Consider the following 14,121-nt stretch of genomic DNA (forward strand, 5'->3'; position numbering starts at 1 on the left):
CAGCTTGCTGGCTGTTTCGCTGAATACATGGGCTGACTCAGTTATAGCAGTTTGAAGTTTTCTGAGTAAGATAGAAAAGTGAAGCTGAAACAAAATTCTGCGCTGCTTTTCCTTATGAGAAAAGGTTTTGTCTTTCTTCTCAGTATTGTGTTTGAAACAAAAGTTTATTTGTTATTTATAGTCACTGTGTTTGCGTATCACAACTGTCTGCAGGAACGTTTGTTCCCTGGACTAATCTTTATCTTCAGTTTACTCTGAATGCTTCTGATGTGAGGCTTCTTGACAGGAAGCATGACCTCATTCTGCCTCTGTGCTTCTGATTGCATGGGCCGTTTTCAAAAGGAAACAAGGGACTTCACAGCCCTGCCTTTCCAAAAACTCAGTGCCATTCTGCTCCAGGAAGCTGCAGAAAGGACACCCTACACACACGTCTCAAAGGCTCTGGCGTTGATGAGAAACTTTTTGACATACCTTTTTTCGTGGTGAAATGGATTTTCCAGGTTTGGAAGATTTTACATGTATTTATCTCTTAGCTGAAAAATGATTAACCTTTGCATTATTGATATTGTGCTCTTCAGGAAGTTTTACATTTTTCTGGGTGTTGTTATTACTATTACCTGCAGGGAGAAAAGATAGTGAACACTGTGTTCTGATGTGAAGCAGAGGCTGCCTTAAACTCTGAATTGAATTCTTGTCATAAAACATTGCCATGTTCATCTTAAATTCAATTTTATTGAGATTTCTTAGAGTGGTTGGACTTTCCTCATGCCATAGTTAAAATTCTCTATTGATGCTCATTTTCTGGTTTACTTATACTTTTGATTACATGTACAGTAGTGGTTCAGAGGCTGTGTTTTGGCTTGCTTATATTGTTACTATAGCTTCTCACGTTATTAATAGCTCGCAAATGGAACTGAATATTAAATGCAACAAGAACACTGTGCAGCATTGTCTGCAACATGATGTTTACATGTCTTCTCCAGCATTGAGTTAATTAAGACTTTCAAGAACCCTCTTCATTAACGAATAAGCCAGAAATTGTCGTTAGAACGGGTGGAGGAGCAATCCGTTGGACTGCCTGATACATGCCTGTTTATAGAAGCCTGGCCTTACTTAAAATAGCTTAAAAGCAAATTACAACTGCTCAGATACTTCTTAGAAGGAGAGAAATTCGTCGTCTCTCCAGTAATATATTTATATATGTAGAGATCTCACTTCCTTTTTTAACATATGTACATACTCTGTTTTTACCTGAAGTATTACTTCTGTGAAGTCTATCAGATAAACAAGAGTCCTATGGACACAGACCTCACATACCTCATGAATTTATGAGGCAACTCAAACCAGCAGCAGAAGGACTGTAGTTTGTTCTGTCACCTCATTCAGTTTGTGTCAGTTCTTTTTAAAGACAGCACTGTCCATATGTAAGCCACTATGAAGAGCTGGTCTTTCTTAGTGGTTGCTGCTTTGCAATAACATAAACAGGGGGAGTAAAGTGCAATGAAGTGACAATGCAAGTTCCAATAGCTGGAAAGAAGTTTAACTCTCGGATTATTAGAGAAATGTAATAGATTTGATTGATGCAGAGGTATTCCTTCCTATTCTTTTTGAAACAAATTTGCCCTATAGCCTAAGTGATAACATTCAGTGGTCATTTGTAACACTGTGTTATATATTCATGTTAATACTTGACACTTCCTGAGTTAAAATGTTGCAAAATCAATCATACCTCCCTTGTTTTTTAAACTCTTTTACAGGCAATCCACATTACCTGTTGTCTCTGAGTGTATGAGCCAGTCCTTTTCAGGATGTATGGAATATCACATGTTACATCAACACCACGAGGAGGTAAATTTGTGCACATTTGTCTGGGCTTTTGATCAGAACAATTTGGTGTGGAAGGATTGTGGGTAGCTGACAAAACTGGTGTTAGATCTACCAACCACCTGCTGAGTTTTTCCTGTATTTTCATTTAGTGTTCAGATAAACCTCTTTTTTTTAGAGTGTAATATGCTTGCATAATTGAAAGTTGTGATTGTATGCCTGATTTTGCCTACAGTAAGTAAAAATCCTTCAAGAGCTAATTGTGTATGAAACGTGGGTCTACAACATGTCAGTCAGGGAAACACACAGTGCCTATCTTTGGGCAGTTTGTTATGTGACATTCTGGCTGATGCTGTTTGACATCTTGTGCCTCCACTCCAGATTGTTTTTGCCTGCAGAAAAATATAGAACGTGTTGGTTTTTTTTTCCCACTAGAAAGTGAAATACTTATTTTTGGAATGTTGGAGAAACAGTATGTATGGGAATAGCATAATAGGGCTACTTTGCAAAAAATACCTCAGCAAGTTTTACTTCCCCCTTCGGCAACTCTGCTGGGCCCCAAGGCTCAGTCTGCAGGCAGTGCCTGGCAACTGAGCTCTGAATGAGGGTAAACAAGTCTACCAAAGTGGGAACTCTGACCTTTATGCATTTTCTTTGCCTCGGCTTGTACTTCAACATTTAACAAAAAATCCTGTCATTCACCTATCTTCTCTCACAGGGGAATGACAGGCATTTACTAATAGCATGATGCTCTAAAGATACCAGAGAGATAAGGTAATATAAGGAAAGATTATATCATCTGTAATTCTGTGTAGTAACAGATATAAATCTGTTATAAATATATCCCTCTGGATAGCCATTGCTCATATTTTGTACGATTGACTCTGACAGCTGCTGAACATCTGGCAGCATTTTGCAAACTTGAGCCATGATAATCCAGACAAATCCTATTTACTTCCTTAGTCTCCAGCCACAAAGTTAGTGTCAATTTTTGCCCCTGTCTCTTTCCTTATGCCTATTGTGTCATGTCAGCAAATTTTATCTGAAGAAATGATGAAATACATTAATGATAACAGTGGCCCTTCCATTCCACTCTGTAGCTATAACCAGTATGTGCACTATTTCCAGCATGAACCAGATTTCTGGGCAAACACCATTAAAATTACTGTAGCTATTGCTTTTGTACCAATAATTATATATCCCAAGGTAATAACCTGGACAAATATTTTACTATGGCTGGCTTTGACTCTGTGCTGTCCTGATTGAGGTGCTATTAAACAATCCTTCCAGAGTCACTATATCTTTCCTTCATTCTCTCTTCTTTTTTTCTCTTCCCTTCTTTTTGTTTACCTTATTTATGGCCTTTTGATTTGCACATGGTATCTGTCAATGAAGACCTGTCAACTGTGGAAGCTGTCAGTAAATATGATAATAACTCTTTCTTGGCCTCTGCAGGTTCAACAGCGTTTGATGGAGATCACAGACACATCCTCTCAGAACATATATTTCAAAGGTATTATGGAAAAATATGCTTGTTTACTATTTTATTTCATCTGAGGTTTCCTTGAGTTTCTATAGATGAAGTGCTGAAACTTGTTTATGAAGTACTTAAATGGTGGGTGAAAAGCAACAGCTTTGCAATTATGAGGTTTTGAAACATCTCTCTTCCATCTTTTCTCTCCCCTACTGAAATCATGGTACCCCTTCATGACATGCTGTATGGGATTCTGAAACCCGCTACTGAAACCCATTTTCAAACACTGAATCAATCCAGTGTCTTCCCAGTTTTTCATGAATATCACTGAATGGCTGCTTGGAACTCAAAGCTGTTGAGAAGAAAGTCAATCTTCATAAGTGATTACTTGATTGTAATAGTAGCTCCAGAGCAAAATACTGGAATACTTGTGATGGCGCCATGCTGGGGTAGGTCTGGCAGATCTCCTTGGTGAAATGCATTGACACAGATGCACCATGCCCTTCTCAAGCCTTAGTGCATTCATGAAATGCTGCACCTGTTGTGAAAACCTCCTGTAGTCTGAAGCTATGGAAAGCGTGATGCAGACACACTGTGTTTGGCTGAAACCTCCTAGGCATCACCTGCATATTTTAAATCCGTGTCACTGCCAGCTCCCGTTAACTGAGTCAATGGCATATGTACATTTATCATCATTAAATCATGATCTTGTACTGTCTAGACATCCTCTGAATCAGAGGTTTTTCCTTTTCTCCTCCTCAGTTATTCTTGCACCTTTATCGCCTACAGGTGCTGTTCCACAAGCCCTTTGAGAGACACCCTCTTCACATGTCGCCGCAGCCCTCGGTTGCTTTCCAATGGTTATTACGTTCTGACAGAAGACAGCTTTCTGTCTGATGAAGACGGCAACATAACTCTGTCACCATCCCAGACAAGTGTTACCTATAAAGAGAACTTAGTTCGGTAAGTAAACTAGATGCGGATTTTACTCCACGCTGAATATTGGTAAATGGTAGGCTGAAACTTGTGGGGAGCATAAGACCCCAACCTCAGAGAAATATTAGACTTTGCAAACTGAAGTATCATTTGGTACCACAATATGAAGCATCACAGTCTGATGCATTACAATGCTGTTATTACTTCCCCTGACATTACTGCAGTGTGCAGTAGTGATCCCTGGTGGTATAGCCAGGGTCCACAGCAGAGCTGGGAAATGTACCGAGAACCTGGTTCTTCCAATTCAGTTCTACAAATTTTTGAGCTCTGCCCCTGCTTGTTAAGAATAATTAAGTCTATCCCTCAGCAATGAGCCTTTTCGTTCTAGGATATTCCGTCGAAGGAAGAAAATACGACGCTCTCTTGCCAGCTTGTTTAGTCTCAGTGCCTCCAGCCAGTGGCTCAGCAGCACCATTATCAACACTCTGGATTCCTCCCATGTAGATGATGTAGATTATCCTTGGCCTGACAAATGCAGTAAACCAGAGGCTAGTCAGACTGATACGGGTAAGCTCTGACCATGTACAAAGTAATCTAGCTACATTATAATCTGTTATTTAGTGGTAATTGCTAGCTCCTGGAGGTTTTGTTTGGGTTGTCTGTCAAACCGTGCAGGTAAAGGATACATAAACAACCAAATTGTCAGTGGTGAACTGAGCTCCTGGATTCGAGACTGTGATTCCAGAAAGACTTCTGTGGAAAAAGGGCATTTATAGACTGAGTTTGAACACAAAGACATCACCGCTGACATTTGCCCTGCAGTCATTCACATCTGGCTCAGGCTGCTTTCACCTGGATATTTTCATACCATATTGTTATGCTCTATGTAGTTCTGTCTTTGCTTATTTTCTCCTGCTTACATTGAACTTGCCGTTCCTGCCCCTAACAATTTGAAAACCTTCTAACAATTAAGGGGTTTGTGTGTGGTGTTGTTTGTTTTGTTTTTGTTTGTTTGTTTCATAAAACCTATTGCCACAAATTCTCAAAGCTTTGTGAAGTCTCATTTATATGTACACATTTTATAGGCAATTCAGACTTTTCTTGTGAATATAACATCTTAGTGCCACAAGGGCAAATTCCAGCATCTATTGGAGCCTCTCTAACCAAAGATAAGAAGTTTATTGAGCCTGGAAAATCACTTTGTGCCTCACCATCCTGCTCTCTGTTTATGATAAATGGAAATGAAGATACACTGAACAAGGCGGGTACGTTAAATTCTTCTCCTGATAAACTTCATTTTTAGAGCAAGGGATAAATATTCACATTAAAAATGCTGATGTACACTATAAAAATGCTGATGTACGTCATAAAAATTTAAATGTACATTAAAAAGTAAACTAAATGACTGCTTAAAAATAATGAGATCTTAAGATTGGTATTTATTTGTTCATTTCTCCCTACTTCCTTTTCCTCTCCTATTTTCAGCAATAAACATAAAAATAAAAATGTAGAGTGAAGAAGAAAATGGAGGAAAGGGCAAGGGAACAAAACACGAAACAGGCAGTTATTCAGAAGTGCTTGTTTTCTGCAAGCATTGAAGGGCACACAGAGTCTCTATGGCTGTGGGGGAAAAAGACTCCTGGGAGACACCCAGAGCATGAAAATTAGGTTTCTGCTTTGAACCAGTCTAGGTGAATTCTCATAAAAACAGAGAGAAACTGCTAGCCTCATGTGCTGAGGGTACTCTTAGCTAACACCTTCTGTCATGTATTTACTGTCTTGAAAATTCATGAGAATTGTTCTCAATATTTTCCTTTCAGAATCCAATACGGTGCCAAATTTTCTGTCTCAGATCGCTGCACTGATGGTGTGTTTAATCATTTCAGTATGTACAAGGTAATCCTTCTTAGCTTTGTAATTTGTTGCTTTTTATATGAATGCTCATTGTTTTTTTTCACCAGGTGAACTACAGAAATGAGTCAGTTTTGCAAAGAGATATATCTTATGTTATCATATTTTCACACTTGTCAGTGCAGGCAAATATCTCAGCTATATGAGTATGCACAAAAATAAGAAATATGTGTGCAGATGCCTACTTTGTCAAGCATGTTTTTGACAAGGGCTGTGGAAGCCTGAGGAGAATCAGAAAAGATCTGTATCTTCCCAAGTGACTAATAAGGGTGTTTCTCTCAGGCTGGCAATGTTGATATCCTTATTTCTAGGTGGTTTTCCTCGATAGCTCAAGTAACTTAAGGCTTCACATTGCCATTCACCTAGGAGAGGTCAGCTGGTTATCTACACAAGCCTCCTCCTTCACCCAGTCATCTATTTATGCGTCCCCTGCCTTTTTCTAAACTTTATTGTTATGTTCACAGGTATTTTCTGGGAGGATTGTCTGCCATTTTGTTGTTGATTATTTTAGTCTGTAAGTACAGACCTTCTTTATGTTCGAAACAGTCTTTTGCTGAATGATGTCTGGGAACAAAAATCTGTCCTTCTATAAAAATCCATGGCTCTTATCGATCCCGATAAGATCAATATGTGGGCATATGGGGACAGAATGTAGCCTTCAATCAATTACAGGATTTTGCATTTAAACTTCACAGTTCTTTTGTCCCAAGATGCTGCTCTGTCATCTTTCTTCAGTCTTGTCACATCTTTCAAAACAACTAAGTTTGGTAAGTAGCACTATTATGATGAATAATGTAATTTAGAAATTTTATACTGAGAGAAAGGAGAGCCTCCTTCTGTTGTTTTCATGGCAAAAGATAGAAGGCATGATCCGAAATTACTGATGCAGATTTGGCTTTTCGTGTTACTGATTTGTATTCATAGAAACTTTCTATTTACTTTGAAAAACTGAGTTTAATAATGTGCAACAAATGTTGTAATAGTGCACAGAAAACGAAGATCAACCTAGTATGCCATAATATGAACGTGCAGAGATATGAACATAACAAGATGTGCCTCACTAATCCAGTGCACCATTAAGGTCAATACAGCGTTTTGCCTTTGGCTTGTACCATAGACTGAGAACTGTTTTAGAAATGCTGTCTGATGAATAAAGGTGCTGACGTTGCTCTTTTATATATTTATATCAGAGCTTTGGACAGAGCTATAGCTTCTAGATCCTTCTGGAGAAAAAGACTTGCAGAGTCATAGGTCTGAACTGCATCTTCAGAACAGCTCATGAATATATCTCCTTGTTGCAAAAGTGAACGCACGTGCAGGACTGATGAATTACTATTATTCCACTTTCTGTGTGGAGGAAAGTTCTTCTGAATATGTCAAAAATGCTGCTAAGACTGAAACCGTTGGGCTCATCTGAATGCATAGTGAAAGTCAAGCTCAAAAGGGCATTGTTTTTAGTACAATGTCAGGGTTCAGAAGTTTAGTGTATGTCAAGGAGCAACAGGACAAATCCGGCATATCTCTTGCATTTAAAATGAATATGTGGGAAGTTTGAAACAACAAGGCAAAACCTGGAGAACATTTTGGTTGGCTTTGATCAGCCCTTGGTTGATCACACATCTCAAATACTAAAGTACAGTACATTACCCTTTGTCACTATGTCATTATTCAAATTGAAATCAGGGCCACCCATGCTCCAATGTATGGCTTTCTTTTTGAATATTTTAGCCCAGAGTAATAAACAAAGCTGTTCTTCATGAGAAGGAAAAAATACAGTCTGAGAGCTTTTCAGTCTCGGGGGTACAGAGAATACCTCTTTTACATAATGTGAGAAAAGTTATCCTCTCAAACAAGCAATCCAAAAGCATGACAATGTTTGGCAAATTAGAACCTACATGATATATTATAACAAACTGTTGTGTAGATGAAAATGTACAAAAATGTGTTGTTTTTTTTTCCCTCCACAGGAATAATTGAAAAGAAAGAATAGTTGGTGAGTATATGTTTAAGTTTAGAAAGAATTTCACGCATTTTGGGAAGAGCCCTGTTATGAAACATGGAAGTTCCTCAGCTTTTCATTAAAAACAGGTTTAGCTGTAGGGTCCTTGCCCATTTCGACTTATTTGTCTGTGCTGTCTCAAACTCCTCTTTGATTTTATTTAACCTGTTAAAAACCACTGTCCTTTAGCCTAGAAGAACTGTCAGTAATGGGCAAAGTAATCCTTCTCCAAGTCGATTCTGAACAGTAGGACCAGGTACTGTACTGCTCTGGTTTGGTACCAGTCCACTGAATGAGTGAACCAGCATAACTATGTATCGCTTATTTTTTCATTCAAACCTTATCCTTAAATAAGTATAAGGTTATCCTTATCCTTAGATCCCAGGTCTAGTGCCTGATGGCATGGTTGGCAACCCTGCGCACAGCAGAAGAGTTGGAACTAGATGATCTTTGAGGTCTCTTCCAACCCAAGCCATTCTATGATTCTGTCTAATAATTGGTCTCCATCTGCTGTTTATCCATCATCTCTAAGTCTCTGTGTAGTTCAGAGCCCTTAGAATAAGAGCACTGACTTCTGTCTTCTGGGATGTGGCTATCCCAGTCCTGCTTCACTTTTTTCTTAGATCTCTTTGAGAAAGAAGAGACAAAAATGAAAAGAAGGAACTAAGTAGTACTGTACCCATGTTTGTGTTCCTCACAGTGTGGATAAAACAGCCTTGTTCATCAGTTCCTTGATGAGACCATTCAGCTCCTGAGATCACAAGGCATCTGCACAGCATAAGATGCAACCTGGAAAACCCTTGAGAAAGTCCTCAGAAACAGGAGGCTCATCCTGAGAACAAAGGTTTTCAGAACTTCATGCAGGCATTTGATCACTCTGCACAGTATGAAAGCCTATGATGAAAAATACACCTTACTCATCCACAGCCAAGCAGTGGACAGTAGATACGGCACTTCTCATGGTCAGCGGGACTGTTTATACAAGGGCTACAACACCACAGCTTCAAAGCTGATTTTTATTTTGAAGGCCAGAATCAATATTACACAAAGCAGGCACTGTAGGATGGAGTGGTGCTGCTTCCAGGATTTCAAAACAATCTCTCCTCTTACCTTGTACAGAAACTTAAAGGCAGAACAGTTACTTCTGTGCATTCTATTATCAGCTTACTGACCATTTTCATTTTTCTGCCTCCTCAGACTTGTGTCCCTCAGCTCTTTAGAACCAGACTACTAGAAACCTCCCTATGGACACCATTATACAAGTTCCTATGGAAAAAAATAACAAGTGTTTGTGTTCTTTAAAATACAAATTATTTTAGCTGTATTTTTATTCTCTTTTTATTCTTTGTGATGTCACATTTGCAAGCAGTCATGCAAAACCAGAGACCTCTAGTCTCTTATGTCAATGAGGTACTATGTAACGATGGAGTCCTGTAAACACTTTGATAATGAATTGATTGTAAAGTATTTAGCAGTGCTCATTAATTTTGCATTTGGTAAGCAACTGATGTCTTCAAATGCTTCATATGTATTAATTTACTGTAATGATATGCTGTTAAAGATGATTGCTTTGGATAGAGACTTAGTACCTGTGGTAACATATTTCAGAAGCATTATTGTATCATGTGCGCATTTTCTTTTGGCCATCATACCATTATCCTGAGCACCATAAAAAGAGGAAAAAAGGAATAAGGAAACATAAGAAAACATAAACATCAATGGGTGTCAAATTAGTGCCTAATTACTAGAAGGAAAGAACTCTTCAGAAAACGAGGAATCAGAATGTGGAAAAGTAATAATGAAATTCATTCAGTATTTCGAAAGAAAACAATAATAATACAAGACCTGCAGCTATTAACTGTGCTTAGGAAGCACTGAGCCTTATTTTTCAAGTTGGATCTTTGTCACCACAGAGACTAAATCATATACAGATCCTGTGGGCAACCAAAAACTGCTATCTTGTGACTCCAAGCATTTAACCATCTGCTTCAAATATCTCCCTATATGCCAGTCTAGCTAGGACAGCATGAGTTTCATCTTCCCATGCAACAGAATGATGATATGTGAGCATACTGTTGCCCACCAGATCATTCTATAACTAGTGTTGCTTCTCATCTGCTTGTCCTCTGCTGCACTAAAAGCAATGTTAGCACAGCCCCAGCTGGTACATCAGATGTGAAACAGTGGCTGTGGGAGTAGTATTGCCAATAGAGTACAACCAGGTTGGCAGGCACAGTGACTGGGATTTCAAAACTGTAGCAGAAAAACATATAATAAGGATGCTGGTGGAGGAATAAACAAAACTCAAACACCACTGTCTGTCCAACTCTGCCTAAGCCAAGATCAAACACACTATATGTATTTCTAACATGGAAAATCCAGTGTGGCAATGAAGAAAAGTGTATGTCCAGTAATTTAATACATACATTTCTCTTTCAAATGGTAAATAAATATAGGCTGGTTATATTTTGAAGTGTAGCAGGAAATTTCACCCAAATTAGAATTTTTGGACGGTAATTTACATTACATTACATTGCATTTACCGTGCATTACATTGATCTTTTGTGAATGGAGACTGTCTGATGTAGCAAGATCCAGTTTTATAGTTGCAATAAAAGGTGAACTTTTTTTTCCCTCAAGTCTTATGCACTGTGTAGGTAGTCCTTTACTAAGTACATTTGAAAAGACAGGATTGAAAGATCTTTAGTGTTTAAATAATTTCCTGAAAGAATAAACTGGAAAAATAACATCCTTTACTGGTAGAAAAGTCTAGGACTGCAACAACCCTTCTAGTTACAGAAGCGATGTGCCGAAAAGCAGGAAAGCTTAAGCTCACTGTAAATTAGTGGAGAGCTAATTTACAGCTGATGTAGCTTGCCAAAATTTGGTGTAGCATGAACTGCTATAATTTGTCTGTGAAAAAAATATAAGCTGTAAACTACAAGTGCTCTGAGCAGGAGAGGGGGATGTTCTGGAACCATTTTGCAATTGGAATTCAAGGTCTAAAAACAGAGAAATCCTTATTCTGCTTTAATGTAGCACCTTATTTAAATAAATAAATAAATAAATAAAATAAGAGAAGAAACTCAAGATTGAGATTTATAACCCCTTGTATGTTATGTCATACCTTTCCTTAGAATTATTTTATATCACTACGCCTTGTCTTTTATTTCTTGCTGTGTTCAGCTGAATTCCAAGGGCATTCTTGAGTATATATCACATAGTGCTTAAGAGTGAGAATGTTCGTGTTGAAGAGAACAGCAGCACGCGGAACGATAATAGCTTGTGAAGTTGCTGGTGTCTGACCAAGTCTGCTTAGTATTTGTCCTGAAAGTAAAGCATACAGAAGTCAAACCACATGGACTAAGATTAACATCTTAAGTGGTATTAAATGATGCAGAAAATAGGCATGGTCATTCAGCCCATTTCTGCAGAATATGTTCCTTGGTGTATTTGTGTGTGTGTGTGTGTGTGTTAGCTGCAGCATTGCATATAATGATAATTGCAGTAAGAATAACAAAAATAAATAGATTAATAAATAAAAATCCCACAATAATAGGAAAGAAAGAAAAAGACATAGTTCCAGATTCTGAATGGGTATCAATCAGCTGATTTCCATCTTAGCCTCTGATCTGCTGCATTTTAATAGTTTTAATAGTTGTTCATGGAAATCAATTTGCTTGATATACAGCACTTTACATGCGTATATTCTGTACATATTCGGGATACTTCTGATGCACTGTAATGATAATGCTATAAAGCTAATTTTGTTCTGATGTGGAATGATTATTTTATATTGCGTTGCTTTATGCATGTAACAAATAAACTGGTAATGTGTTAAAGCAGTAAACTGAATTTATTCAGGGAATGAACTCCAGATGGGACACTTTTTCTTCTTTCTCAACTCCATTCTCCTGTTTGTAATGTGGACATTAGCTTTGTCTTGGACATTGTCTCATGGTGGGAATGCAGAAACATGTTACTTGAAGCTCTTAGTACACAACTAGTACAAATAACTGCATGAAAATAGTGAGCATAGTCATATTCATGTGGATAAACATCATAAAGTTCAGACTTGTATTTGAAAATAAATGATTGCAAAAGTCACTTCAGAACCTACATAACATTTCATCTCCACATTATATTTTGACCAAGGAAGCGCTGCCCAGGTTATGAGGTACATGATGGCACTTAGCATCTTGGGATTGCACAATACATTTTTTGGCATATTTAGGGGATAAAAGGAGGATTAACATGATTTGGGAAGGAGCAGGCATAGGAAAACAGACTAAGATAAAGGGGCCTGTAAGGGTGGTTGTGGTTTGATGCACTTGTCTTCCATATACATCTTGTGCCTGATCAGAGCAGTCTGTCCTATCTCCTTATTAAAACTACATTTTTAACTCTTGCTAGGTAAAAGTCTCTCTGTTTGGTATGCATGTGTGTGTATGGGGGTCTGAGTGCAGCAACAGGAGTGGGACCAGGACAACTGGAGTGAGTGAGGATGCTCCAGCATCAGCAGGAGTCTCCACAAAGCAAGTAGCTCAGATGGCCCAGGAGCTGGCCACGTTTTGCTCTGTGCCTGCTGGGAATACATGCTCAGGCTCACTGCTGGCTGGAACTAGAGGAATCCCTGCAGTATTGCTTCTGTAAAGCTGCCAAACTTGGCAGCTCCCAGGCAAATTTCAACAAGATAACTCCATTAATGAGATAATAAGAGAAAACTAAAGTGAAAAACAATGTTGTATAGATAAAGCATCGACCATAACTTCCGTAAAGTAGCCTTTCTGGACACATGAGCATAGATTACTGGTAATTTATTTATTTTAGGATCTGAAATATCCCCAAGAAATCTGCTTCAGCCCTCCCACAAAGCTCCTGTGGGAGATCTCTTAACATCTCTTAGCAGTCGCCCATTTCTGTTTCTTGCTGTGCCATGTTAGCCTTGGTTGGCAGCCAGACTCCCACCCAGCCATTCTCACTCCTCCTCTGCAACAGAACAAGAGAATATAGGATGAGAAAGCACATGGGGCGAAGGATGGGACGGGGGGATAACTTACCACTTGCTGTCACAGGCAAGAAAGACTCAAACTAGGAAAAATTCTATTACTATAAATTGAACTTTTTGGAGTCCTCAATCTCTCAGAGAGACATGGACTTGTTAAAGCACGTATGGGGAGGGCCACAAAAATAATCCAAGGGATGGAGCACATCTCCTACAATGACAAGCTGAGAGAACTGGGACTGTTCAGCCTGGAGAAGACTCCAGGGAGAGCTGACATCAGCCTTTCAGTATCTAAAGAGGGGCTGTAAGAAAGAAAGCAACAGGCTCTTTAGCAGTGTTTGTTGTGACAGGACAAGGGGAAATGGTTTCAGACTAAAAGAAAGGAGAGTAAACTGGATATAAGGAAAAACATAATAATGGTAGTGCGGCACTAAAGTTTGGGAGTTTGGGAGTCACCAATTGTGGCTTTTAAAGGATGCGGCAATGAACAGGATACTTGTAATTACTTCACAGCTGAACTGGAGTGGTGGTCATCACATCAGGATTAGGTGAAGGACTCCACAAAGTGATGTTTTGAAGCACATCATCCCCTCCACTTCCTTAGAGGTTTAGGTTGCCATAACTTTGCCTGCTGGGAATTAGTTTAATCGAGCACATGAAGCAACACTACACTTCTATGTTAACTGCAAAATAGGAAACCCCAGACAGGAGAATTTATGTCACTGAGACGTCCAGCCACAACTCTGACTCATTAGGTCGGTTGCAAGGTAGGTACTGAGTGTGAAGTCTAAGTATGGTAATGACAAGTGAGAGCCCACAGAACATTGCAGGGGCTGTAGTAACTATTTACACAGCGTGGCACATTTCACGCAGCTATTTGAGCAGATTCATGCCTTAGATAGACTGGTAAGAATTATTTTGAGAATATCAGCCAGAAGCACTTCCAGCTCCAGCAGACACAGGGGCGGAGCT

At 38.9% G+C, this 14,121-nt stretch overlaps 1 protein-coding gene across 10 annotated transcripts; it reads left to right on the plus strand.

Annotated features, from left to right (window-relative positions):
* Positions 1-360: 360 nt before the first annotated feature.
* Positions 361-11,986, plus strand: TMEM71 (transmembrane protein 71). Of its 10 annotated transcripts, none has more exons than XR_014942405.1 (12): positions 361-500; positions 1,758-1,848; positions 3,280-3,338; positions 4,086-4,261; positions 4,623-4,801; positions 5,320-5,499; positions 6,055-6,130; positions 6,457-6,516; positions 6,610-6,659; positions 6,841-6,912; positions 8,113-8,138; positions 8,845-11,986. XR_014942405.1 is itself a non-coding variant. In XM_015856366.3 (11 exons), the coding sequence occupies exons 2-10, from the start codon at positions 1,809-1,811 to the stop codon at positions 8,133-8,135; spliced, it is 852 nt and encodes a 283-aa protein (XP_015711852.1). In that variant the 5' UTR covers positions 361-500; positions 1,758-1,808; the 3' UTR covers positions 8,136-8,138; positions 8,845-11,986. The 10 variants fall into 10 exon arrangements, 7 of the variants coding, with proteins under 7 accessions (XP_015711852.1, XP_085393083.1, XP_015711851.1 ...); XR_014942407.1 differs by having other exon boundaries at positions 3,280-3,337; positions 4,088-4,261; positions 9,342-9,468; XR_014942406.1 differs by lacking the exon at positions 8,113-8,138 and having other exon boundaries at positions 3,280-3,337; positions 4,088-4,261; positions 8,845-9,721.
* Positions 11,987-14,121: the final 2,135 nt, after the last annotated feature.

The sequence above is a fragment of the Coturnix japonica genome, chromosome 2 (assembly GCF_054131305.1).
Source record: "Coturnix japonica strain WE chromosome 2, WE-NBRP24, whole genome shotgun sequence".
In the NCBI taxonomy this organism is placed as follows: domain Eukaryota; kingdom Metazoa; phylum Chordata; class Aves; order Galliformes; family Phasianidae; genus Coturnix; species Coturnix japonica.